The sequence below is a fragment of the Sorex fumeus genome, unplaced genomic scaffold (assembly GCF_029834395.1).
Source record: "Sorex fumeus unplaced genomic scaffold, SorFum_2.1 ptg000044l, whole genome shotgun sequence".
Taxonomy (NCBI): domain Eukaryota; kingdom Metazoa; phylum Chordata; class Mammalia; order Eulipotyphla; family Soricidae; genus Sorex; species Sorex fumeus.
In genome coordinates, this window is record NW_026606101.1 from 68,196,409 (window position 1) to 68,224,027 (window position 27,619).

A 27,619-nucleotide genomic window follows, 5' to 3' on the forward strand; every position below is an offset into this window, starting at 1 on the left:
TTTTGGGTTTTTTTGGGGGGGATGGGGAGGAGTGTGCCTGGGCCATCCCATTCCTGATGATGCTAAGGGGCTACTCCCAACTGTGCTCGGGAGTCACTCCTGATAGAACTCAGGAGACCACACCCAGGCCTCATGCAAAACATATGCTCTTCCTGTTGACTATTTCTCCTGTCTCATGCCAGAATATTTCATTATTGAACAGCCAAATACTTTTCTACCCAGCCATCAAAGGCACAGATTCACAAACTGCGAACTAGTTTCAGACTAACGAAACAAATAATCCCATTTTAAATCAGAAAGGAATCTAATATCTTATATCTAATCACTAAGGATCTGGATATCTGTCTACTGGCATTACTTTCTCCATTCAAACCCACCTCCAGAAAATCTTTACAATATTCTCTACGTGACAACAAGCAAGAATCACCAGGAAGTCTCAAGTCTGCTTAAAAAAAGGGGGGGGGGCACACCTTGCAGTGCCAGGGGGGTGAAGGACAGATACCCAGGCAGTTCTTGGGGGGCCATGCGGTGCCAGAGATCAAACTAAGTTAGGCTTGTGCTACTTACATCTAAACTGATACTTATAAAAGTGGGGAGCAGGGGCTGGAGCAATAGCACAGCGGGTAGGGCATTTGCCTTGCACGCGGCTGACCCGGGTTTGATTCCCAGCACCCCATATGATCCCCCGAGCACTGCCAGGAGTAATTCCTGAGTGCAGAGCCAGGAGTAACCCCCGTGCATCGCCTGGTGTAACCCAAAAAGCAAAAAAAAAAAAGGGGGGGGAATAGGAGGATGAAAGGGGCATCTGCATCCAAAAGTAGCTTGTACCTACAGTTTTGAGACTGAATAGCGGCCCCCTAAAAAGTATGGCTGACCTTAAATGAGAGAGAGACAGAGAGAGAGAGAGGGGAGAGGTGCCTGTCATAGAGGCAGGCTTGGGTAGGGGGTGGCTTGAAGGGGTGGGAGGGAAACTGGGGATACTGGTGCTGGGAAATTACATTGGGGAAGGATGGGTGTTGAAACACTGTATGACTGAAACGCAATCATGAACAATTTTGTAATGCTCTATCTCATGGTGATTCAATAATAATAATAATAATAATAATATTAAAAAAGTACGGCTGAATGCTAAGAACAAAGAAGGAAATGGCAAGCAAAGGACTCTCATGTAAAATGTAGCGAGGGTGAATCAACTGCCCGAGGAAATAAGAGAATGAGCCTCTTTCTTTGCAAGTGGCACAAATAAGTCATTGAGGACACTCAACGTCTGGAAATTCTTGACAAAAATTTTATTTAAGATCTCATCCTTACAAAAAGTACATTACATCAAGATTGAAAAAAAAGAAAGAAAAAAGAGTTCCATCCACTCATCTATTTATTATTCCATGATTCATTTCCTACCCTAACAGAATGCCAAAGTATTCTTCTTTCTTCCTTTTCTTCCTCCTGCTTTGAATGGCTAAGTGCCATGCAGGATATCTTAATAGAATGTGCCAATAAATCCTTGCCCGGAAGGCAATGGCTTCCTACTGGCGGGACTTAAGAGAGTCATTGGCATTCCTTGTTCCAGAGCCAAAAAGATCACAAAATCCTGAACTTAAACGCAACCTTTCTGTTACTTATAATATCGCTCTCTAGCTCTATTCGTTATTTACAACACTGCACTACTTTAAAACAAACTTAATTTTTAAGCACTCACAAACTGCTTAAGAAAATGATTAGAGTCTAAAGTTAACTTACTAATTTTATCGCAGAACTGAATAAAAGAATCTCAAAGTTAATAAATCTATGAATGGAGAAAGACCCAATAAATACTAAGAAGGGGATGAATTCCAAGAATAAATATATAAATATATACATTTCATGACCCTTGCCTCAAGATCAATCCTACACAATGCTAAGAATGCAATTTACACAGTAAAAATGATTTAATTTGTTTTCAGTATGAAAGTACTTTTAATTTCTTTACTGCAGGTACAATGGCATCCAAGTCATCAATCTCTGTAATAGAAAAACAAGAATAAAAAAAGAGTAGCTTTATCAAGTAGCTTTATGTCAGATGAAATGAGAGCCCATATGCAATGTCAAACCTCGAATACAAAAGTGGTATCTTGTCCTTTCCTACACACAAAATGTCTCCCCAGTGGCAGTGAGAATGTGTCATGAGTCAGATCACGGAGCGTCCATCTGGAAATGCTGCCGTGTCCTCAGACTGGCCCTCAGTGATGTGCTCCGATCAACAGTTTTGACTGACTGCGTGTCTACTGCCTCTGTGCAACTGTAGGAGGACCTGGGTGGACACACGTGACTCTCAGAAACTGTCTTGCTCCTGGATCCCCAGGTGAGGGCTCGGGGAATTTCTTTCCATGGAACACAGTCCTGTCCTGAGGGTTGGTCTTAGCTGGATCCTCTGTTCGGGATAACACATCCTGAACCAAAGGTGGAAACCTCAGATGAACTATACTGTAGAGTATAGCTTGGTCCAGCAGACCAGATGAACTCACTCAGCTTCTTCCCTGTCAGTTTCTTTCAAATTTGATTTTTCTTCCTAAGACTACAGGCTAAGTTAGAAGTCACTGAATGCTCTGGCCCCTGGAACTGGGTTCTTTTCTCCAGTCCTACTGTATCCAATGCACCCCAATGGCTGGGACTCTGGTTTCTTGGTACTTTTTTTCTAGGTGGCTGCTAAGCTATTGTTCATAAACTTATTTCTTTTACGTAAGACATGCTTCCTGAAGTTCCTTCTCTCTCCCTCCATGTTTAGCTACATTTTGGGGGGCTTTTTTTTTGGCTTTTCGGGTCACACCTGGCAATGCACAGGGGTTACTCCTGGCTCTTGCACTCAGGAATTACTCCTCGCAGTGCTCAGGGGACCATATGAGATGCTGGGAATCGAACTTGGGTCGGCCGTGTGCAAGGCAAACGCCCTACCTGCTGTGCTATCTCTCCAGCCCTGTTTAGCTACATTTTGTATTGCTTTTCTCTTGATCTATATACATGACCCATGCTGTTTAAGCTCCCGACTTGAGTCAGAATACTGGTATGGATCCATTGAAGGTCATTAAATTGCAGAAAGGAAAAACAATAGGCAAATCTACAACAGAGAATTTGGTTTACACCTGCCATCAACAAGAGACAGGTGTTAGTAGAAGTTAGTCACATACACCTACCCCCATTCTGAAATCACACCAGTTTTCTCCATGGGATATTTGCCTTATAAATAAACTCAAAATTCTGAGCCATTAGAATTTTCTCTGCTAGTCATACCTATTGCAAGAGAAAAGGGTATTTGGTACACCACTCTGTTGTTCTAGATGTTTAAGATAGGAAACCTAGTAAAAAGAGAAATAGTCTTGTTTGCCAAAACCAGTTTAACTTTTCCAGTGGTAAATGTAATGTTAACTCCAGGATTTCAACTATGGTCAAACTAGAGATTCATCTGCTGGAACACTTGGACTTTTGAAGCAAATCAGCCACATAAGCCACACTGAGTGTAAGAATACCTGAGAAGAATCTATAGGAGGATTCTTCAAAAACTGCTACCAGCACACCTATTGAAATATTTAGGAAAAGCAAAACCTCACCATTAAAAGTTAATTATTAGCCCCAAAGTAAGTAGAATCCTATTGTTCTGTGAAGCTGGGCTCTTTAGGATACAAGGCAACATATTTCTACAACTTCAAGTTCACCTCATGCTTAACTTTGAAATGAAAATTTCCCTTTTTCTGGGGGGGGGGGGGAATCACACCCATCGATGCACAGGGGTTACTCCTGGCTCTGCACTAAGGAATTACTACTGGTGGTGCTTAGGGGACCATATGGGATGGTGGGAATCGAACCTGGGTCAGCCCCATGCAAGGAAAACGCCCTACCCACTGTGCTATCGCTCCAGCCCCGAAATGACATTTTCTTTTGCCATGCATGACCTTCCAAACATAGAAGCAGGCCAAAGGCACACTCAGTGTCTGCCGTGGTTCCACAGGCTACAGGACACTGCGCAGAGCTTCACGTGTGCTCTCTGTGCTTCCACATCACGTGTGTGATCCTAGTGCTCACAAGACAGATACTTCTTTCACTTACCCATCTTCTCATCAAGTTTTACTTATTCCTTTATCCTACTACCTAATTTTTCTAAAATTGCTTTTTCCTACTACCGTAAATCTTATTCCCTCTTCTAGTTTAATTTCCTGCATTAAGGAATCATTCTTTAGGAGTGGAAAAGAAAACCTTTCAGAGCCAGAGATCGCTCAGCAGGCCAAGTGCGTGCGGGGGGCCGGGGCTCACTATATGGTCCCAAGCTCACCGGCCCCTCCAGCCCCCCAAACATAAACCTTTCTAATGAACTATGTAGAAAAACATGAATTAGTGGGTAGGAGCAAAGGGAGAGGCAGGGATTGGTGGAGGGAAGTGGGAAAGGGATGGGTGTTGAAACAATGTGCCTGAAACCCAATCATGAATAACTTCATGATTTCACGGTGACTAATTAAGAAAGAGAAAAAGAAAAAAAAAACCAAAGTTTTCAGTCTGAGCAAGTGTATAAATACACCTCCTCCAGGGCCGGAGAGAGTCAGCGGGTAGGGGTCTTGCCTTGCATGCAGCTCCGGCACCCTGTATGGCCCCCTGAGTCTGCCAGAAGTATCCCTGCGTGCACAGCCAGGTGTGGCCCCCAGACCAACAAAAATCTATCACTCCCTTTCTACAGGTTTAAAACCAACTCTTCTTCCTTATTCTATTAAGAGGAAAAGATATATAGTTTTTCTATTTTAAAAAGTACAGCAGGTAGGTAAGTACCATGGAGAAGGGGGAGGGAGAAGAGAAAAATCCAAACACAGAGAAATAATCCCCGAGCAGAGGAAGGAGCAGTCCTGAGCACCCCAAGTGTGTCTCCTGCCAAAAGAAAAAGCAGAAAAAGCACCTTCCCAGTTCATAAATTTTACCAAGATAGCCAATGAGGCACGATCAGTCAGAGCTAATTGCAACCTCGCCAGAGACAAACTATTTCTCATTCTAAGGTCCCCCCGCCAAAGGCAATCTCTAGCTCCTTAAAGGTTAACTATTTCTCGGGCCTGTAGACCACTCCAAATCCATTCGAACTGTATGTCAGGGATGTGTTTCCAGGACACTAATGGTTTCTGGACACCTTCTATGGAATTTTCTAGGTCAAAACTCTAATTAGTGACTCAGGGGTTCTCAGCCTTCACCCCACTGACTCGAATCATAGAGGACCGCCACCACAGAGATCTTACCTAAGACTTCAAGTAGATCATTAGTAAATGCCTGAAATGCAGGGAAAAATTCCTCATGCTCCTCCAATTTGTGGATAATGCTTTAAAAAAAATGCAGAGTTTACACTAATTACCAACTTAGTGTTCTTGCATCTGACTGAAAACAGAACATTTTCAAAATTAAAAAAAAAAATCCAGATAACTTACATATAACTTATCCTTTTTTTCCTGAGTTCTTAGTTCATCTAGTGTCATTTTTTTCTTATCAAAAATATTATTAGTGAGGATGGAGTGAAAGTACAGTGAATAGGATGTTTGCCTTGCATACTGCCGACCTGGGTTCAATCTCTGGCATTCCATATGATCATCCTCCAAGCACCACCAGGAGTAATTCCTGAGTGCAGAACCAGGATTTGCCCCTGAGCATCACCATATGTGGCCCCCCAAAACCAACAATAATAGTAATGAAATAAAAATTTAAAAAATAAAAAATTCTTATCCGTGTAAACATTGGTTCCAAAACTAAATTCATGCCATTTCAGGGCCAGGTGAGGGCTCAGAGGCATGGCGTGCCTTGCAGCCTTGAATTCAATCACTGACACCAGTGACCCCCAGCTATGCGCTCGAGGGCTGAGCGCCTCCACACCGCTGACCCCAGAGCCCCACAGCGCTGGTACAAGCGCTGAACCGTCTGAGCCTCAGTGGTCAAATAAGCATCTCTGGGAATGGTTCTGGGGGCCCCTGACCATTACTTTGACAACCCAAAATGAAAAAATAAAGAAAGAGAAAACATTTCTGGTATTGAAAATATTCCATTTAACATAAGAATTCTTACAGAGACCATGATGATTTTCTAGGCGTTTCTTAAAATATTTGACTTTTATATCCTAGTAAACATTCAGAATAAGTATCAGTAGTCAGTAAAACTCTGTGAAGGGAAAGAAATGGTGAGATAAACATGTTCCTTTAAAAGCAATAAGCATCACTGGGGGCCGGAGTAATAGTACAGTGGGGAGGGCACTTGCCTGGCCCGTGGTAACCTCACCCTGGGTTTGATCCCTGGCATCCCATATGGCACCCCTGAGCCAGCCTGAGCACAGTGCCAGGAGTAAGCCCTAAGCACTGCTAGGTAGGACCCTAAGAAAATTTTTTTAAAAAAACATTAAGCATCAGAAAACTGAAATGTCAGAAAAGGTAAGGATTCTTCTTAGGACACTTGTAAAAGTCACAGATCATGTGGCATACAGCTGCTTTTCCATATGATGCAGTAAAAAAATTAGTGGGTGGGGAGAAGAGTTGCTTTAAGTATAGCTTGAACCTAAAATGTTTCCATTTTGCAATTTGAATTTATTTACACAAGTTAAAATCACATAGCAATCCATCATCACAAACTGACTTTATTTTTGAGATATTTCCTGGTAATTCCATTTGCCATTTCCTCAAGCCATGCTGTAGCAAGCAAAAGGAAGTCCGTTGATTACGAGCCTGCTAAGGGTGGGTGCAAAACTGGGGACACTGGTGGAGGGAAGTCACACTAGTGATGGGATGGGAGTTAGAACACTGCCTGCCTGAAACAACTAAACAAACAGATCACAAAGAACCTTGTACATCACAGTGTTTTAAACTATAAATAAACATTTCTGCTTTCTTTTTTCCCCCCTTCTTGAGGTGCATGGAATTAAGAATTTATCCCTATTTTATTAATATATATTTTTAATTAGGTTTTTACATATAATATGTATTTTAATTAGGTTTTATGTCAGTTCAATAAAAAAATAAAAACTCAACATATCTTTAAATCAAATAATAAATACACGGGTAGGGATTATTCAGCGTCTATGGGGATTATTCAGTGATCTATGGCGGTAGATTCAAAATAGGCTTATTTATACGTCGGGAACTTACGTGAAGTTAACAAAGTTTCTTTGTTGGGGGTGGGTGGGGTTACTCAGGGGTTACTCCTGGCTATGTGCTCAGGAATTACTCCTGGCAGTGCTCGGGGGACTAAATCGGATGCTGGAGATTGAACTCAGGTCAGTTATGTGCAAGGCAATCACCCTCCCTGCTGTGCTATTGCTCTAGCCCTAGGTTTCTTTTTCTTTTTCGTTTTGAGGTCATACCTGCATTGTTCAGTGATTACTCCTAGCTCTACACTCAGGGATTACTCCTGGCAGTGGTTGGGTGATCTTATGGGCTGCTGGGGATCATACCTAGGTTGGCCGCATGCAAGGCAAGTGCCCTACCTGCTGTACTATCGCTCCCGTCCCAGTTGTTAACAAGGTTTCATTCTTCATACATAATCTCTCCTGGGAACAGATTTACAGGAATTATGTTGAACCACTTTACCTAAACCTACAAGACCCTACAATCTATTTTTATCTTGAAAATACTGACACTCTCTCCATCTCTGTGTGAGATAATTTTCAACTATTAAGTTTTTCAAAAGGTGCTAGACCAAACAGGAAAGATAAATAACTTAGGAAGTTTTCAAACTCTTTAATTTGACCATGCCCATAATTCTGGGAACTCTTCAGAGTTTGGATATAAATACCTTTGAACATCTTCCGGTCCTAACATCTGTACAACCTGGTCTTTGATACCCTCATTCACCAGTCTACACAGTTTCCCAACTGTGTTCACCAACACATATAATGAGGACGAATTATCTATCAAAGAGAAAAGAAAAAGGCAGATTATTTTAAACAAAAACTTCCAAAAGCTTTAAATCAAATATTTTGGCCTTTCATTTAAAGGCCATCTATCCTCATTTTCCTCTTTCTTCTTTTTTCACAATCCTGGGGATTAACATTCATGCAAGGGAAATGTTCACTGCTAAGCTATACCCTGGCCCTGTTACCCTCAAAAAATTTTTTTTCTTAAGAAAACTAGAGCGATAGCACAGCGGATAGGGCATCTGCCTTGCATGCAGCCGACCTGGGTTCGACTCCTCCATCCCTCTCAGAGAGCCCAGCAAGCTACTGAGAGTATCCTACCTGCATGGCAGAGCCTGGCAAGCTCCCTGTGGCATATTTGATATGCGAAAAATAGTAACAAGTCTCACAATGGAGGTGTTACTGGTGCCCGCTCGACCAAATAGATGAACAACGGGAGGACAGTGCTACAGTGCTAAAAAAAACTAGGTTAAAGAGTACAGTGGGTAGGGCACTAGCCTTGGTCTTGGCCAACCCAGGTTCGATCCCTGGTTTCAATATGTAATTCCTAAGCCCCCCAGGAAGGACCACTGAATGCAGATCCAGGAGTAAGCCCTGCACACTGCTGGTTATAGTCTAACCCCTTCCCAATTTTATAACCTACTTTTGGTTGGCTAATTATTCTTAAAGGGGAGCCCAAAATGACAAAGGATCATCACCTAATTCTAAGAGTTCTTGGAGACATCTCACGACATTGTTTAGTTCTCCAAGTCGAGTGTAAACTTCATTCATTCGCGGATACACTCCACATAAAGAAGGCACATCAAACAATTTTTGAAAGTGAGAAACAATAGCTTGCAAAGTCTGAAAGTCTGAAGTACTGCTGCCCTGTCCAAAAAAAAATAAAGAGGGAAAAAAGACAGTTCACAATAAAAAATAATTGCAAATCTCTAATAAAAACTTGAAAAATGGAAATTCCTAGATTAACACTATTGGTTTTAAATATATGATTACAATAAAATATGCATATTATTTAAGTATTACCTTTTCCTTATTTTCAACTTCTTCCAACATGGTATCAACTATAAGCAACAAATCTTCAACTCTGACACCTTCATTTTCATCCGGCTTTTTCAGATTATGCCAAGGCACCAATTCTGCAGACAGTGTTCTCAAAGACTTATATAATTCCTTCATAACAAAAGAAACTACATGATATTACTGATAGAAAATAAAATTTTCATTGAAAAAAGATAAGACATAACTACCCAAAGAGGTTTTATATATACCACTACCAGTATTATTAATATTACACTTTTATCAAGCTAGAGAGTACAGCGGGTAGGGCTTCTGCCTTACATGCCGCTGACCCAGGTTTGATCTCTGGCACCACATACCACTTCGGAGCACTGCCAGGAGTAATCCCTGATCACCAACAGTGATCCTGAGTGCAGAGCCACGAGGATTGCCTGGTGTGGCCCCAAACAAAACCCAACCAAAATAAATATCATTATCAGTTTAAAAACAGTCTGTGAAATTTAGTTTCACCAGATTAAGGGTCTCACACACAAAAAAACCTATCTGAAGTTTTAGGTACTTATTTAGTATTAAAATCTCCTATAATGATAGTGATGATTTTAAAGCATTAACAGATTAAAACACAAGCTTTGTTTGTTTTATATTTTTGTCCTGAACTTTCATGTCCTCCATTAAGGATGTAATTCACATGCCATAAAAATCCAGTCAAATATATATAGCTCAGTAATTTTACTACGTTTATAGAACTGGGCAACCAATCATCCTTATCTTAATTTCAGAACATTCTGATTTTCATCAAAGAAACTCCTTACCCACTTGTTAGAATCTTCATTCTTGCTCAGTCACCCTATGTACCAATCTAATTCGCCACATATTTGCTGATTTGGGGACATTCTTAAGAGTTTCAAGATCTATCCATACTGGAGCATCTGTCTCCTGCAGGGCACCTTTTTTTAAGAGGAGGTATTCAGGAGGAGATCACACCTGGGCCTTCCACAGGCAAAGCAAGCGCCTGGTGCTCTGCGTGCTTGCTGTCCTCCTGGGGAGTTTTTAATTGGACAGGACGCTAATTAATGCTACTTCAGCTTTATAGCCGCTTTGCTTTGTTGACCTACACGTTGTCTTAAACAATTAAAATTTGTGCAAAAAGGTAAGGTTCTGGGAAGTTTAGGACTTTGAGGCAGGTCAGCTGATAAGCAATATTTCCTGAGTATTTAGTAAATGTTTCCCCCAAAAATGTCATGTGAAAAATTTTTTAAAAATTAGCATTTAACTTTTTATTTTTAAATGAATCACCGTGAGGTACAGTTACAGACTTACAAACTTTTGTGCTTACATTTCAGTCATACAATGACCGAGTACCCATCCCTCCACCACCAATGATCCCAGTATCCCTCCCACCACCCCTTATGCCCCACCCCACCTCACCCTGCCTCTGTGGTAGGGAATTCCCTTTTGCTCGCTCTCTCTCTCCTTTTGGGTGTTGTGGTTTGCAATATAGGTATTGAGTGGCTGTCATGTTCGTTCTATAAACTACTTTCATTTGGAGGGCCTGCTCTTATCTCCCACCTGAGCGGGCCCTCCAAGCACCCTTTACTTGGTGATCCTTTCTCTATCTGAGCTGCCGGCTTCCAAGCTGTGGAGCAATCCTCCTGGTACTCCTCTCTACTATTCTTGGATGTAAGTCTCCCATTCTGTTGCTTTCTATTGCACAAATGAGTGCAATCTTTCTATGTCTGTTTCTCTCTTTCTGACTCATTTCCCTTAACATGACACTTTCCATGCTGATCCCCTTATACGCAAAGAAATTTAAAATTTTAAATAGTCTAGTGGCCATATTTTCAATGTGATTTCAATGATGTTAAGTTTAATCATAGATTCTTAACTCAAATAGTATTACCATTTCAATAGATGATCAATACTTAAATTACTTTTCCATACTAAGTCTTATGTATATGCTTGTGACTTACAACACAACTAAATTGAGACAAGACACATTTTAATAGGTATATGTGATAAGTGGTTCCTATTAGACAGTATAGCTCTAGACTCCATAAAGAAATACAATAAATAACACTCTTCAGTTACTGTGTGGATTCACATATTGGTATCTTCAACCTTGGATTTGCAGAGAAGGCTTTTGATCATTTTATCAACTTAAGACAATATATTCAGATGCAAAGATGATTGAAATAGTAAATGCCACACGAATTTTTTTAAAAGGCAGTCACAATATAATGACACTTTACTATCCAGGTGTCACAAGGTGCAATTATACAGAATACTCTATGGCAGAAAACACTCAGGTGAGGGAGAGGGCACTGGGGTCGCGTGTGTACTTTGCATGGTGAGGCACACATGTACGTGGGCTGAAGAGAGGTCAGCAGCTGAGTGTATGTTTGCAAGCAGGAAGCCCAGGTTCAATCCCTGGTGCCACACACAAGCTGACAGCAGCCCCTGAGGATGGGTGACACCCTCTTTCTCCACTGAAGAAAAGAAATGATGCCCAATTCTGTTACTAAAGCCCACAGATAGCAACACATTTTTAAAACATGAAAAGAACATCCAACAGAAAACATGAAAGGAACATCCAACCTGCTCCTTACCTTTACAAAACTCAACTGTTCTGCCCACATTTCTAGTATAGGAATAAGGTGCTCAAATCCACAATCTTGAACGAAATCTTGATTAAAATTTTGGCATCCTCCTTTACTTTGTTTATAAATTACTACCGGAGCTCTCGGATGGTGAATAATCGCATTGATGTCACACAGCACCTTTAGAAAAGAGTGTTCTAGTTAGTGACTCTCATAGTCCTGTCAAAGTGATGTTCTCCGTATGCATTGGACCAAGATTCTCAGGGCTCTGGCTAAGTACTAACAGGGTCTCTAGTAAGACTGACAATTGTCATGATCTGAGAAACACAACATATGTTGAGCAGCACATATTCCTATTTCTCAGACTGTAAAGAATATTGCAATTATTTTTTTTCCCTGTATTTTTTTCTCTTTGCAGGGTTCTGTCATCAGGAAGCCTTACCTGCTGTATTATCTCTCTGACCACATATTATAAATCTTTTTAAAAAGAAAAAATCTTTTGGGGCTGGAGAGATAGTACAGCAGATAAGGCCTTGCATGTGGCTGACCCAGGCTCAGCCCCGGCATCCCACATGTTCCCCTGAGCACCGCCAGGAGTGATTCCTGAGTGCAGAGCCAGGAGTAATCCCTGAGCACAAAGCCAGGAGTAAGCCCTGAGATGTGGTACCCAAGAACAAAAACAATAATTTTTTTTAACAAGTAAAGAATCCTGCTGTTTACCACACTGCTTTGAATTAAGCCAACACCTCTTTCAAAGGGTAAGAGAAATGCTTTTTTTTTTTTTTTGCTTTTTGGGTCACACCTGGCGATGCACAGGGGTTACTCCCGGTGGTGCTCAAGGAACCATATGGGACGCTGGGAATCGAACCCGGGTTGGCCGTGTGCAAGGCAAACGCCCTACCCACTGTACTATCTCTCCAGCCCCGGTAGGAGAAATTCTTAATCAAGGTGCCTACAATGTTTTTAAGCTACGTAGGCAAGTCATGGCAAGCAGGACTGGGGGAGCACGTATAAACACAGACACGAGCCTCCCACGTGGCGAGTGGGACCCTGGTTCTCCACACTCAGCCCTCTCTCTAGTGCTGTACCTGGAAGTATCTCTGTCCCAGGAGGGCGTCGCTGTCTTTGCAAAGCTCATCTCTTTGCTCTCTGTCCTTACACCCACCTTCACCAAGAAGATTCTGTAATCTAAAGAAGGAAAAAACAAGCAAATCAAGATGATCCAAAACATTCTCTCAGACCAGTACTTTGAAAAAGATGGTAAACAGAAGGGTCAGGATGGAACTCAGCAGTCCAGAATTTGCTGTGCTTGTGGGAAACCCTAGGTTTAATTCCGAGAATTGCTTGGTCCCCCAGGTACCTGTCAGGAGCCCCAAGCATTGAGCAGTAACACCAAATTGAGCAGGAAGCACCAAATCAGTAACCACAAAAAGACAATGACTTTTTGCTGTGTGACCTTCCCGCGGTGTGTGTGTGTGTGTATGTGTGTGTGTGTGTGTGTGTGTGTGCGCGCGCGCGCTTCTCTGTACAAAATATCTAAGTTGTTGCCAATGTTAAGCCATATTGTCAGTGAAAAAGGTCATCTCAGTAGCCTACAAATTAGATGGAAATCCCTGAGAACAAAAAGGACTGGACGGTGAAGAGGAAAGTTTTAACCACTCTCCAACACTCACAAAGAAATAGAAAAGAACTCCAGCAAAGGATCCAATGTGCTCTAAGCTTGAGAAGCAAGAAATAACGGACATTCCAGTAGGGAAGGCACTTGCCTTGCACGCGGCTGATGTGGGTTCCATCCCCGGCACTGCATATGGTTGCCTGAATGCTGAGCAAACTTATTTCTGAACCAATATTTTACATTAAAAAAAAATGTGCGGGGCTGGAGCAATAGCACAGCAGGTAGGGCATTTTCCTTGCAAGAGGCCGGCCCAGGTTCAATTCCCAGTATCCCAGTATCCCAGCACCGCCAGAAGTAACTCTTGAGTGCAGAGCCAGGAGTAACCCCTGTGCATCACTGGGTGTGACCCCCCCCCCAAAAAAAAAGAAAAAAAGAAATGGGCAAGGCAACTCGTTTTCATACTGTAGCAGCAAGAGCTAGGTGGGTGAGCTCACAAACTGGGAGGCAGAGCTGAAAGGCCCGGGGAGAGGGCAGCGCATGCCAGCACATGCCGGCGCCAACCATCACTGCACCACAGAGGGAAGGGGAAAAAAAGCAATCGTCTCAAACCTGAGCGTGTCTACCAGTTTCCATCAGATCCCGACCCGTTAAACCAAGTCTGGGACCTGCACCTGCTCTTACCTGGCCCTTTGTGGAATAGTAAAATGATATTCCAACACGCCATCTGTCTGTTAAAAACAGCAGGAGCCACTGCCGTGTGTGAACCAAATCTAATCTCCTGTGTCTGCACAGGAACCTAATCATGCTATTAGTCCTAATCTAAAAGGAAAAAAAAATCCTCACATCTCCTTACTTCTAGGGACAATTATCTACTCTGATTACCTGCATTGTCCTTTATCTCCCTAGAGGTCTAGACCACAAACAGACCATCTGCGGCTCCTTCCTCTGCCTGACACAGAGGCTTCACACTCTAGTTCCCAATCGCCTACAGCCAGTTCACCATGCTCACAGATCTTACAGTTTATCCTAAAGGCAGTGCCACAAGCATATTATCTAGACACAAAAGGTACAGAGAAAAGCTAGTGAGTTTTCTAGCGGGGATACAAGAAAACTGATATATCTGACATTTAAATGTTAGTTAACTTTTTACTTAGGTGAAAATGTTTTCCAATGAACGTATTTGCAAATCTGATTCATAAAGACTATACTATACTATACCAGAACATAAGCACAGTTTCTCCTCCTAAATATCCTTCACAAAGAACTAGAAGATCAGGTGCTTATGGATTAGCTTTTTCTAGCTCCTTGAACCTAGCAAAACTCACATGTGAGCAATGAACTTCCATGGTACACTATAAATCACTACCTTACTTTCCAACTGGTGTTTTAGAAACAAGCTTCGAAGCAGAATAATCTGCATGCAGAAATGGATTAGGGTGGGCCCGGAGTGATAATACAGCAGGGAAGGTGTTTGCTTTGCTTGTGGTGCATCTGGGTTAGAGCCACGACTCCCCATATGGTCCGCCAAGTCCCACCAGGGATGATCCCAGAGCAAGGCCAGGAATAAGCCCTGAGTACCACCAGCTGAACCCCCAAAACAAAACAAAACAAAAGTTAGACATTTTCTGTCTTTTTCTAACTGCTAAAGTAGGCCTGACTGCCAAAATACAAACAAAACACCTAAGAGTGGTGTGGGATTGGTTGCCCCTAAAATATTCAGGTAGGTTTTTCTCAAGATATCCAGAGTAGATTTTTTTTTCAATACCTGTTACCCTGGCACGTGGAAGTAAAATCAACAGAAAACCTCTGGAAAGGGGCTGGAGCGATAGATAGCACAGCGGGTAGGGCGTTTACCTTGCATGCGGCCAACCCGGGTTCGATTCCCAACATCCCATATGGTCCCCTGAGCACCGCCAGGAGTAACTCCTGAGTGCAGAGCCAGGAGAAACCCCTGTGCATCACCGGGTGTGACCCAAAAAAGAAAAAAAAAAAAAAACCTCTGGAAAATTGTTACTAAACCAAAGGATGTAGATTGCTTAGATTGAAAGTCATCTCCAGGTTAAAAAGAAAAAAAATTAAATAAGGATAATATGCTCTATTGTTCCTCAGATCAATGGAATAGAGGTTAATATCCTGAGACTGACCCTCATTTAATCTACAATAAAGGAGTAAAACATAGGAAGTGGAGCAAGGAAAGCCTTTTCAACAAGTGGTGTTGGGAAAATTAAGCAGCTACATGCAGAAAGAAAGAGAAAGAAAGAAAGAAAGAAAGAAAGAAAGAAAGAAAGAAAGAAGAGAGGAAGGAAGAAAGAAGAGAGGAAGGAAGAAAGAGAAGAACTGAGACCTCTTTCTTTTATGATTTGTTATTTACTTTTGGGGCTGGAGTGATAGCACAGCGGGTAGGGCGTTCGCCTTACAAGTGGCCAACATGGCCGACCCGAGTTCGATTCCTCCGCCCCTCTCGGAGAGCCCGGCAAGCTACCGAGAGTATTCGATATGCCAGACACAGTAACAACAAAGTCTCCAATGGAGACGTTACTGGGCCCGCTCGAGCAAATCGACGATCAACGGGAGGGCCTTTTATTTACTTTTGGTTTGGGACCACTCTTAGCAGTGCTCAGGGCTTACTCCTGACTCTGCACTCAGGCACTACTCCTGGTGGCTCTCAGGGGACCATATGGGACACCAGAGATCAAACCCATGTCAGCTGCATGCAAGGCAAGCACCTTGCCACTATACTATTGCCCGGTTCCTCAATTCTCTTCCTAACACCATGCACAAAAGTCAAATCAAAATGGATTAGAGACGCTGATGGCAAAGCTGAAACCACAGGTATGTAAAGGAAAACGTAGCCAGAACTCTCTGTGACGCTGAAACCAAAGGCATCTTCAAGGATGAAACTCCACTGACCAAGCAAGTGGAAGCAAAGATAAACAAGTGGGACTCCATAGCTAAGTAGTTTCTGCACCCCAAAGGAAGTGGTGACCGGGACACAGAAACAGCCCATGAATGGGAGAAATACTCCTCTGATAAGGGGTTAATATCAAAGATATATAAGGCATTGACAGAACTTCAAAGAAAACAACATACAACCCCATCAAAAAACAGGGAGAGCTACACCCATATTCCCCGGCAGCCGAAGCTCCCCTGTTGGTTTTGTTCCAGAGACTCATAAATGAATCTAGAAAGAGATCAACTGGCAGCAAATATTTCTCAGATACCACTCCCAGCTGAGACCTCAGCGATCTTGGAAGTTCTGGGAGTAGGGTGGGCCAGCTTCAACCCTACCACGACCCCAAACTGCCCCAAAGCCGCCACCATGCCTCCAGCCATACTGCCCAATGGAACATTCTGGATTTTCTAGAGGGACAGCTCCAACCTCTGCTGACATCCCAGGAGGAGCAGACCAGATTGGACGGAAATGCAGCAGAGAAGCCAGTCAATCTCAACTAAGGGAACATTACCACCGAAGGCTTACCTGCAGTAACAGCTTAGGAATCCCTCAGGCAAGGACTTGGTGTCCCCATGGCGAGATACAACAATTTTTATGAAGATTCTTCTACTGAAATATTTTTTGATCACTCTGTTAGCCATTTAGTGGTAACAAGAAACATAAATTCTTTTCTGTAGGCCTCCTACGGGGGCAGCTTGAGGGGTGTCTGGGGCAAGCGAAACCATGGTGGTGGGCATGAGTTGGAATACTGAATGTCTATAATAAACCATCGCGAGCAACTCTCTAAGCCACAGTTAAAGTGGGAAGAAGAAATCAACAGAACCTTCCTCAAAGGAAAAAATACAAATGGGGGCCCAGAGCGATAACAGAGTGGGAGAGGACATTTGCCTGGCATGCAGCCAATCCAGGTTCAATTCCCAGCATCCCATATGGTCCCTTTGCACTACCAGGAGTAATTCTTGAGGGCAAGAGCCAAGAGCAACCCCTGAGCATCGCTGGGTGTGACCCAAAAACCCAAAACAGAAAAAAAAAGGCACAGGAAGAAATGCTCTGCAGAGTCACCAAGCATTAGAGATGCGAATCACAGCAGGAGACATCAGCTCACAGCTCCGGCTGGCCCACATCTGCAAAGAGCAAGAACAGCCGGTGCTGGCGCAGATGTGGGCATAAAGGAACTCATTCAATACTGGAGGGACGGTCACCTGGACCCGCCTTCCTGGTGGAAGGACGTGGGCACTGGAGAAAGGAGCAGTGCTGAAACACTGTATGCCTGAAACATGATCATGAATAATGAAGAACTTTGTGATTTCACGGTGACTAGACTTTTTTTAAAATTTTATTAGTGAATCACTGTAAGGTACAGTTACAGACTTACAAACTTTCATGCTTGCGTTTCAGTCATACAATGATCGAGTACCCATCCCTCCACCAGTGCCCATTCTCCACCATCAACTGTTCCAGCATCCCTCCCACCACCCCGGTGATTAAATTTTTTTAATTAAAAATAAAATGGGGGGGCTGGAGAGATAGCACAGTGGGTAGGGCGTTTGCCTTGCACGCGGCCGACCCGGGTTTGATTCCCAGCATCCCATAGGGTCCCCTGAGCACCGCCAGGAGTAACTCCTGAGTGCAGAGCCAGGACTAACCCCTGTGCATCACCAGGTGTGACCCAAAGAAAGCAAAAAAATTAAAAAATAAAAAATAAATAAAATAAAATAAAATAGGGGCCACATGGCCAGAAAGATAGGACAGTGGGTAGGGCAAATGCCTTGTACCCAGAAGGCCTGGGTTGGTCCCTGCCACACCAGGAGTGATCCCTGACTCAGAGCCAGAAGCAAGCCCTGAGCACTGCCAGGAAAGGACAAAAAAAAACAACAACCAGGAGCCATATCTGGCAGTGTCAGTGGCCTGTGGTCACTCTGTGTGGGGCCTGGTCCAGCACAGCTCTTGGCTTCACAGAAGGGCTTGTGCTCTCCCGCTGGAGCAATCTCCCAGCCCCAGAAAAAAACACATTTATTTATTTATTTATTTATTTATTTATTTTTAATCAGAGAAAGCATCTTCAAAGCAGGGCAGATGTCCAGAGGCAAAGCTCTGCCCTATGAAGTCACCCGCTTTGCTCTCCTTGAAGCAGGCCCCACCCACTACTTGGCTGGGACTGTAACTCACCCCACCCCTCCCCACCCCAGCTGGCCAGTTCACTCCAGGGCCACGGCCCTGGGAATTCTCCATTTACATGTTCTTAACTGAATCTGGTCTTTTCTTCTACAAAGCAGATGATCTGCCCCTTTGTCCAGGCTGAGGACTCAGAGTCTCCACCTGTGGGGGTCCCAGCCCTCCCCACCCTGTGCAGGCACTGACTAACTGTTGACACTCCCTGGAGCGATAGCACAGCGGTAGGGCGTTTGCCTTGCACGCGGCCAACATGGCCGACCCGAGTTCGATTCCTCCGCCCCTCTCGGAGAGCCCGGCAAGCTACCGAGAGTATTCGATATGCCAGACACAGTAACAACAAAGTCTCCAATGGAGACGTTACTGGGCCCGCTCGAGCAAATTGACGATCAACGGGAGGGCCTTTACCTTTACTCCCCAGGAAGTGTTTCTATAATCCCAGGGTGTCTCATCCTGGAGATGAGGACCACATTGAAAAGCAGAATGCCCAACCAGCTTAATCAATGGCTGAATAAATAGCAGTACTCCTACATTAGAAAGAAAGAGAGAAAGAAAGAAAGAAAGAAAGAAAGAAAGAAAGAAAGAAAGAAGGGAGGGAGGGAGGGAGGGAGGGAGGGAGGGAGGGAGGGAAAAAGAAAGAAAGATGGGAGGGAGGGAGGGAGGGAGAGAGAGAGAGAGAAAGAAAGAAAGGAAGGAAGGAAGGAAGGAAGGAAGGAAGGAAGGAAGGAAGGAAGGAAGAAAGAAAGAAAGAAAGAAAGAAAGAAAGAAAAGCAGAATGCCAATTTTGTTGGAGGGTATTTTGTTAATTTAGCTACACTGGAGTCCAGAGTGATCACAGGGTTTTTGCCTTGCATGCAGTCAACCCAGATTTGATCCCTGGCACCACATATGGTACCGAGAGCCCACCAGGAGTGACCCCTGAGTGCAGAGCCAGGAGTAAGCCCTGAGCACCACTGGGTCTGCCCCCACCAATATAATCTTAGTTATAGTGCAGGTTATAATACTCTAGGCACCGCAAGCCAGAGGGGGCCCCAAAACAAAACAAAAGAACTACCTGTCTCAAAAAAAAATATTTTTTTTTGCTACACTGATACAAAACACACGTTTTGATAACTGAGTCCTTTCTGCACATTCCTAGGAGTTCCTTTTTCCTTTTAGGATCACACCCAAGTGATGCTCAGGGGCTACTCCTGGCTCTGCACTTAGTAATTACTCCTGGCAGTGCTCGGGCGGGGGGGGGGGGGTATAATATGGGATGCCGGGGATCCAACCTGGTTCAGCCACATGCAAGGCAAACACCCTACCTGCTGTGCTGTCACTCTGGCCCCATGGGTAGTGACCTTTCAAATTCATTGTATGATTGCAATTCCAGCAGTAAGAAAGCAATTATCAAATAGGGGGATGATAAAACAAGAAGCAACATCAAGCCGGAAGATACTGACAGAATGAACGAGTACCACGTCTTTAAATCTTCCACTTCTGTTTCCGGCTCCACTTCTTGCTTTCTGTTTGTTTTGCTTTGGGGCCACACCCTGAGCAGTACTGAGGGCCAACTTGGGGCTCTGTGCTCAGGGATCAGTCCTGGCTGCATGCAAGACAAGCACCGGCTCGCTGGTCCCTCCGCGGTCCTCACTTCTGGCTGTCTCAATAGATGATTCCTGGATCATCAAAATGACCACCTTTCACTGTGGCGTGTGGCGCCGTCAGACAGAAAACACAGTTGCCACTAAGAATTCCCTCAAGCTCCTGAACTCGACCAACTTCATAAGCCTGAGTACACTGAGTGTACGTGATCTGACAGGGAAACTCAACATATGATGCCCAGGATGCTTCATTCCTATACTCTTCATACTACTTCTGCAAGTCCCAGGCCCTTGCATCCAAGGAGTTTGCACAAACACTCTACAAGATACTATCCCTGGGCACCAACTTCTGTTTGTTTTTATTCTCTGGGCCACACATGTTGTGCTCAGGGCTTACTCCTGGCTCTGCGCTCAGGGATCACTCCTGGAGGTGTTTAGGGAACCGTATGCAGTGCCGGTGACCCGCTGTACCTCTACAGTCCTTGAGGACTAACCCTTTTCTTTAGGGGAGCAGGGGAAACATCCAGCAATACTCAGGGATGACTCCTGGCTCTGCGCTCAGAGATCTCACCCGGCTGGGCTCAGGGGACCATAAGGGGTGCCAAGGATGGAACCCAGGTCGGCCGCATGCAAGACAAACGCCACTGCACTATTGCTCCACCCCCAGGAACAGCTTTTAAAGACTGCTTTGGAACTGACCCACACAACTAAGGGAGGGGATCTAGGTTCTTGGGGGAGGAAGGTGGGTACACTGTGATGGGTGTCGTGCTGGGATTCTGTGCATGGGAAACCTTCGTTATTGTAAGTTACTGAGTCTCAATCACTATTTTTAAAAAAGCAAAATAAAAAACATTAAACTCCTTTGTAGATTTTTTCCCCCTCTCGTGTCAGAGATGAGGCCCAGGCCCACCCCGCACAGGGCAAGTGCACAGCCAGCTATGAAGCTTCATCCTGGCCCCTGAGCCTCTTCTGGGGAGCTTTACACAGTCAAGAACGGTACAAGTATCTCTTATATAAGGGCTTAAGTATGGCTCCAGGCAACAATCTTCACACACTTTCCTCTTATGGTGGTGGGAAGTGACATGATGGTGGAATTGGTATTTGAACGTTATTTGTAATGAACTATTGTGACAACTTTATAAAAAGGAAAAAACAGAAAGACAGGTACAAGTGGTAGATATGAACAGCCCACTGAATTAATTCTGGTACTTTTCAGTTTAAAGTATGACAAGGTTTTATATTATTCAGGTCACAAATACTACCAACAAACATCAAGGTCTTGTCATCTCAGTGGTTATTTTGCTATTCTCCCTGAGTCCCAAGACAATTTTCCATATTAAATCTATGCCCTTATTTCCACTAGCCAACTATTTTTCCCATATTCTTATTTAAGATTATTATGTACCCAAATGCAAGACAGTAACAGTTTTTGGTTTGGGTTTTAGGACCACACCTGGGAATGCTCAGGGCTTATTCATAGCTCTGTGTTCTGGGATCCCATCTGGCAGTGCTCAGGGAATCAGATTATCTATTGGGAATCAAACCTGGGTCGGCCACATGCAAGGCAGGTGCCCTACCCATTGTATCAGTCTGGCCCCTGTAGCAGCTACATTTAAACCATGAAACCAGAAATGTTTCTTTTCAATGGAATTTCCCACACATATCTCACCTGTAATTTCAAAACAAGGTAGCTATGACATAAATAAGAATCTCACAGGTTCAACAAAAGAAAAAAAATCTTGAATAAAATTGTAAGAGAGAACTACCTGATGTTTTTCCTAAGTGCTCTCTCCAGTCTCTTCACTTGTTCCTTGTAGAGTCTAAATTCACTCAATGTAGGCCTAAAAAAAAAAATCATGTTAAAAGCACGCAACTTAGTGAATAAAACTTATAAAGCATGGGGCTAGAGCGATAGTACAGTGGTGTTTGCCTTGCACACAGCCAACCTGCGTTCAATTCCTGAGTTCAATCCTCTCGTTCCAGCCCCACTTACCAAAATTCTTAAACTACCTTTGACAGTGAGGTATGTATTGGCAACTAGATTCCTTTTCTGTTCAAAAGTGTTTCCTGATCATTGTATAATTGAAACCAAAGCACAAAAAATTGTAAATCTACAACTGTAAAAAAAAAAAAAAAAATAAAGGGGAAAAAAATTGAAAGAAAAAAAAAGTAAAACATATTTATTCAAATGTGAATGAGTATCACAAGCATAATTTTCAGTAAAAAAATAAGACACATAATATTTGCACAAAATGCCGGATTCTATTTATCCAAAATATTACAAAAGCAGTCTCAAAGGTTAGAATTTTAGGAACTAGTCTCTTTCAGGAAGTTGTGAGTAGAGAAAGTTATAGCAGGTGGAAAGAAGGTTCTGGCATGGTAGAATATTCTGTTTTACTTAATGCTGATTAAACACGGGTGTATTTCTGAAATCCATTAACCTTAAAATTTGTCTTATCTTTCTCTATGCATGTAATAGTTTGATAAAAATTTCTGCATCAATCATAGATTAATTCAAAATTTGTGTTGAGAATAGCACATAAAAGCAGTGATGAAAATGCTATGATATTATTTCCAGAAAAAAATGATAAAACCACAATTGACGGTTTAAGTAAAAAAAAAGTGGAAAATAAAAAAAAAAAGTGTTTCCTGGGGCTGAAGCGATAGCACAGAGGGTAGGGTATTTGCCTTGCACGCGGCTGACCCGGGTTCTATTCCCAGCATGCCATATGGTCCCCTGAGCACTGCCAGGAGTAATTCCTGAGTTGCAGAGCCAGGAGTAACCCCTGAGCATCGCCGGGTGTGACCCAAAAAGCAAAAACAAATAAATAAATTTTTAAAAGTTTTATTAAAGACTGTAAGGTACAATAATTACCATAAAGAGATTCAAATATAGAATAACTTTTAGTGCAATATACTTTAGATCCCAGAGTTGAAAACTTACTTATGTAAATGAGAATAAGCATTTTATTATATTGTATTAAAGGGGGTTTATTTTCCTTATTTACAAAGGTTAAAATCATACAGCAGTCACAAATTGGCTCCCCCTGATTTATTTTCTAATCATTCTGTTTGCCATTTCTTAAAGTCTTGTTGGAACAAGTAACATAAATTTGTTATGTGCCTAAGGGGACAGGCGGGTTGAGGATGGGTAGGAAAATGGGGACATTGGTGGAGGGAAGGTCACACTGGTAGTGTTGGAACACTAAAAGCCTGAAACAACTGTATAATGAACAAGACTCAGCTTGTTTATTATTCCTATACTTTATACCTTTCTGTGGATACCATTTAAACTTTGTAACTGTCTTTTCTTCCCACAACACAAAAGGAAGCAGAAATTGTAAGGCAGCCCAAAGTAATCTGGTTCGAAAAAACTGCTGGTCTGAAAATGAATCTTGCCTGAGTCCTCACCCAGGTCTTCGTTGAGTGGACTTGTATTTTCTCACTCCCTTGCCCATCTGCGCAATCCCTCCTTCCATCATTATGAGAGAAAAACTGACTAAGATGAGTGTAAGAGGGTGTGGTTCCTCTTATTCCAACAACCCGGTTTACAACGTTGTTGACAGCTGAGTCCTAGCTATACAATAGTCTGTCAGGCAACTAGGTTCCCTTCTATGCCCCCAGCCTGTCACCTTGAAACAGAGAAAGGAAGAAGAGGCAGATGGCAGGAAATGGGGTGGCGGTGCATGGAGGTACGGTGGAGTGTTGCATCTATCTGCCACTGAAAACATGGGTTTTTGAAAACATGCTTTCTCTCATTTTAACTTTCCAGTCCCATATGTTTACCTCCCAAGGATAAACTGAGATTACCTTTTCACTCACCTGCTATCCAAATCTTTCTGGAGATTCAGCTTGTCATTTAAAAGGGTATCAATCTTACATCTTGCTTCCCCAAGTTGATTCTGCAATGACTGCAACACATTTCATTGATAAATATTTAGCCCTCAGGGCTGGAGAGAGAGTACTGGAGTGCGGCACTTGCCTTGCATGTGGCCAACCCAGATTCAGCCTCCAGCACCATACAGGGTCCTCTAAGTCCTGCAAGGGGTGATCCCTGAACAGAACCAGGAGTAAGCCCTGAGCACAGCCAAATGTGTCCCAAAAACCAAAAGAAGAAGTGACGGAGAGATAGTACACTGGGAAAGACACTTGTTTTGCATGGGCTGATCTGGGTTTGATCCCCATCTCTACAGATGGCCCCTGAGCACAGCCAGGAGTGATCCTTGAGCCCCTTAACAAGGAATAAATCCTGAGCACAGCCAGGTGTGGCCCAAAATCAAACAAACAAAAAAGAAAGACAAAGATCTTTCCTATAAGACTTTTACTCTATTAAAAATACAAAAACAAGGGCTAGAGAGACAGGCCAGTGGACAGGGCATTTAGCTTGCATAAAACCAATCTAGATTCCATCCCCACCAACACATACGGTTCCCTGAACAACTGTCAGGAGTACTTCCTAAGTACAGGGCCAGAAGAATGCCCTGAGCATAGACAGGTGTGGCCCCACAACCAAAACCAAATTTGTTAGTCCACATACCATTAGCAGGCCTTTATAAGTTGGTGAAGCACCCAGATTTCTGCAATCTTTTTCTTCTTCTGATAGACTTTCATCATCTTTATACTGTCTATGAAAAGATTAAAAATATAAAAAGATAAATGCATTGTACTTATAAAAAGTCTTTCAAGACGAAAAAAACTAAACAAAGTCATATCAACCCATTAAGGATCTGAAAACATAAACATTAATTAAAATTCAAGTTTTCAAGTATTATTTTCATACTATATTTTTTAATATCCCTCAAATGAATGTGATCATTCTATATCTGTACCTCTCCCTCTGACTAATTTCACTCAGCATGATACTCTCCATGTAAAAAATCATCAATTATTTTTTATCTTTTTGGGTCATACCAGTGATGCACAGGGGTTACTCCTGGCTCTGAACTCAGGAATTACTCCTGGCGGTGCTCAGGGGACCATATGGGATGCTGGGAATCAAACCCGGGTCAGCCACATGCAAGGCAAATGCCCTGCCCGCTGTGCTATCACTCCAGCCCCTCAATTATGTTTTAAAAGGTAAAAAATAATTCAAGTTCTTTTAATATCCTTCTAGAGAAAGAAATTATAACATCAAGAGTTGGTTTTCAGTAGGAAGCTCACAGCAGTGGAGGGAAGGGTCTGGGGGAGAAACAATTAGGGTGGGGGGCGCTGGGACAAAGGTGGGGGAAGTGGCTACTCAGGAGACAGCCTGGTGCTGAACTGCGTTATGCACTGACAGTACTGTAAACCACAGTGCCAAAGATTCAAACAAACAAATGGAGTAGGGGCTGGAGAGAGAACACAGTGGGTAAGGCATCTTGTACGCGACTGACCAAATTTTTATTTTCTGCATCCATATGGTTCCCCAAGCATGGCCAGGAGTAACCTCTAAGTATCACCAAGTGTCCCCCCCCCCCAAAAAAAGGTAGTAAAACGCAGCCTTCAAAATTCCTTTTGAAAGAGCAGATGGGGCTGGAGTGAGTCCAGAGGGTGGGCGCTTGCCTTGTCACTGTTCTTCAGGAGGGAGCTGCCGCTGGAATGGGAGGAGGGGGTAAGTAAGAGAAGAAGTACGGTGCGGGGCAAAGGGCCGGCTCTAGAGGCAGCAAGAGGGGCAGGAAGGACCCTGGGGCTACAGGTGGAGGGAAGTGGACACTGGTGAAGAGACTGGCGTTCAAATGCAGTATGCCTGAACTTAATAACCAATAACTTTGCAACTCTGTAGTTCACCATGATTTAATAAAAAATAAAATAGTAAAATTAGTCATACCTTTGCTTACAAATTTTTCTAATTTTACTTTCATAGTAATCAATTAAGCAGAGCAACCTAAAATCAAAAGAGACATTGAATTACTTTCTAAATGTGGAACTGGAGCAATACAGAACTTCAAATAATCAGTTTCAAATCACAGTTACAAAAGAACAGATTTCTTAGCAAGTCTGCAAAAGAGTTAAATGATTTTTTTGCCAGAATTACACCAAGCCATCTATTTCAAAATACACCTAAAAATAACCAAAAGTATTATATGTCAGCACTTCTATCTTCTATAATTCCTCCTATAGAAATTTGTTTGTCAGTAGTGTAATTCAGGATGATCTAAATTATTCACTTCACCCTTACTTTCAGGAGTGAAAATGAAAACAATTTATTCTTCAACAAGAGCAAAGTAAATATTGTACATCTGTACTGTAGAAAATAAAGCATCAGAAGAAATAAAGTAAAAATGTTGTACATCCTAACAATAATTGATGAAAAATTAATGTTGCAGGGCCAGTCCAGAGGAAATATAGTAGATGGAAGAATAAATGACCCAACAAAAATACAGAAAAATCTATATACACTGTCCTAAAAAGACGGCCTTTTTAATTTATTTTTTGATAAGTTAATGACATTAAAGAAAAAAAAAGCAGGGTGGATGGTTCTATTCCCGGCATCCTATATGGTCTCTGAGCCTGCCATGATTCCTGAATTCAGAGGAATAAGCCCTGAGCACTGCCAGGTATGGCCCAAACCCAGCCCCCTCCCCGCCAAAACAAATGCAGAAAAAAGGAAGACATCTATAACGCCAATTTTTAAGTGTTTATCCCAAGTCAGTTTTTTAAAAAATATGAACCCGGCTATGTATATCAATTAATGTAGCAAACATTACTGTCTGTCCAGGACGGAATGAGGAACTCTTTGGCAGAGATAGGAAAATACTCGATTCTGAGTGATAATTCGGTCTTCCTCCTCCTTGGTTAACCTATAGATGTCCTTTTGCAAAGAAGAAATAGTTTCTTGTTGCTCCATTCGCTTTTTTTTATAATTCTGACATTTGATCTGTAAGACAACATGTAAAGAAACATGATGTGTGGGGCTGGAGTGATAGCACAGCAGGTAGGGCGTTGATTCCCAGCATCCCATATGGTCTCCTGAGCACCGCCGGGAGTAATTCTTGAGTGCAGAACCAGGAGTAACCCCTGAGCATCACCAGGTGTGACCCAAAAAGCAAAAAAAAAAAGAAAAAAGAAACATGATGTGTGTAGCAGCCACTGCCCTGGCCAGACGGTTCCTAATGGCTCTTTCACATCCTTGTCAGGAAGCTTCACTCAAGAACTTCAGCATGGAGCTTGTTTCCAAATGGATATCATAACCTCCAGAAGCTTTGATAGTTCAGAACTCAAATGATAACAAGGAAAATAGGCACAACATAAGGGAAATACTGAGCTTGTAACTGCATGTGTTCCAGATAAAATCTTGAATTTAATCATATGAGCCATTTAATCAATATAATGAGCCATTTAATCAGCAGGTTCAAGATCAATAAAGGATCACAAGTAAAGAACTATCCTGGGAGCCCACAGAGGGCCAGATGGCCCCTAGCTGAGAAATGTGTTCTAAAGGTCAAATTTTGTGAATTACTCTTTAGTCACAAGAAAAATAAAAACCCTTAAAAAACAGGTGAGTAGTTGAACAGAAACAGAGTAAGATCGCCATGGAGCCCTAAAAAATAAAAAAAAGATTTAGGGGAGTAGGTGGAGTGCGGTGCTGCCAGCAGGTCAACCTGTATCTGCGGAGCAAATGCATCAGCAACCTGATGGTGCCTTCAGGCTTCCTGATAGCCCAAAACTGCCACTGTGCCTCTGGCCAGACCTCCCAACAAGTTGGGACCAAGTTTCCTGAGAAACGAAACAGTCAAAAGTTAGGCATGCCTACAAGCCACCGCCTGCTCAGCTATCCAAGTTCATTTGTTGGCCTTGCTTCAGAGA

The 27,619-nt window shown here is 42.8% G+C and overlaps 1 protein-coding gene across 6 annotated transcripts in view; it reads right to left on the reverse strand.

The window, feature by feature from the left end:
* Window positions 1-1,274: 1,274 nt before the first annotated feature.
* CEP70 (centrosomal protein 70) overlaps window positions 1,275-27,619 on the reverse strand; it is a 40,969-nt gene continuing 14,624 nt past the window's right edge. For 4 of the 6 annotated variants that reach the window (XM_056122098.1, XM_056122097.1, XM_056122093.1 and 1 more), the window contains 12 exons: window positions 26,521-26,690; window positions 25,641-25,697; window positions 24,372-24,459; window positions 23,657-23,745; window positions 21,601-21,675; window positions 12,600-12,699; window positions 11,521-11,691; window positions 8,921-9,067; window positions 8,596-8,764; window positions 7,777-7,891; window positions 5,247-5,326; window positions 1,275-2,001 (listed from right to left, as the gene is read on the reverse strand). In XM_056122098.1, coding sequence (XP_055978073.1) covers window positions 1,940-2,001; window positions 5,247-5,326; window positions 7,777-7,891; window positions 8,596-8,764; window positions 8,921-9,067; window positions 11,521-11,691; window positions 12,600-12,699; window positions 21,601-21,675; window positions 23,657-23,745; window positions 24,372-24,459; window positions 25,641-25,697; window positions 26,521-26,690 — 1,323 coding nt within the window. In that variant the 3' untranslated portion in view covers window positions 1,275-1,939. The remainder of the gene's footprint in view (window positions 2,002-5,246; window positions 5,327-7,776; window positions 7,892-8,595; window positions 8,765-8,920; window positions 9,068-11,520; window positions 11,692-12,599; window positions 12,700-21,600; window positions 21,676-23,656; window positions 23,746-24,371; window positions 24,460-25,640; window positions 25,698-26,520; window positions 26,691-27,619) is intronic. The other 2 variants (XM_056122095.1, XM_056122096.1) reach the window with 2 other exon arrangements.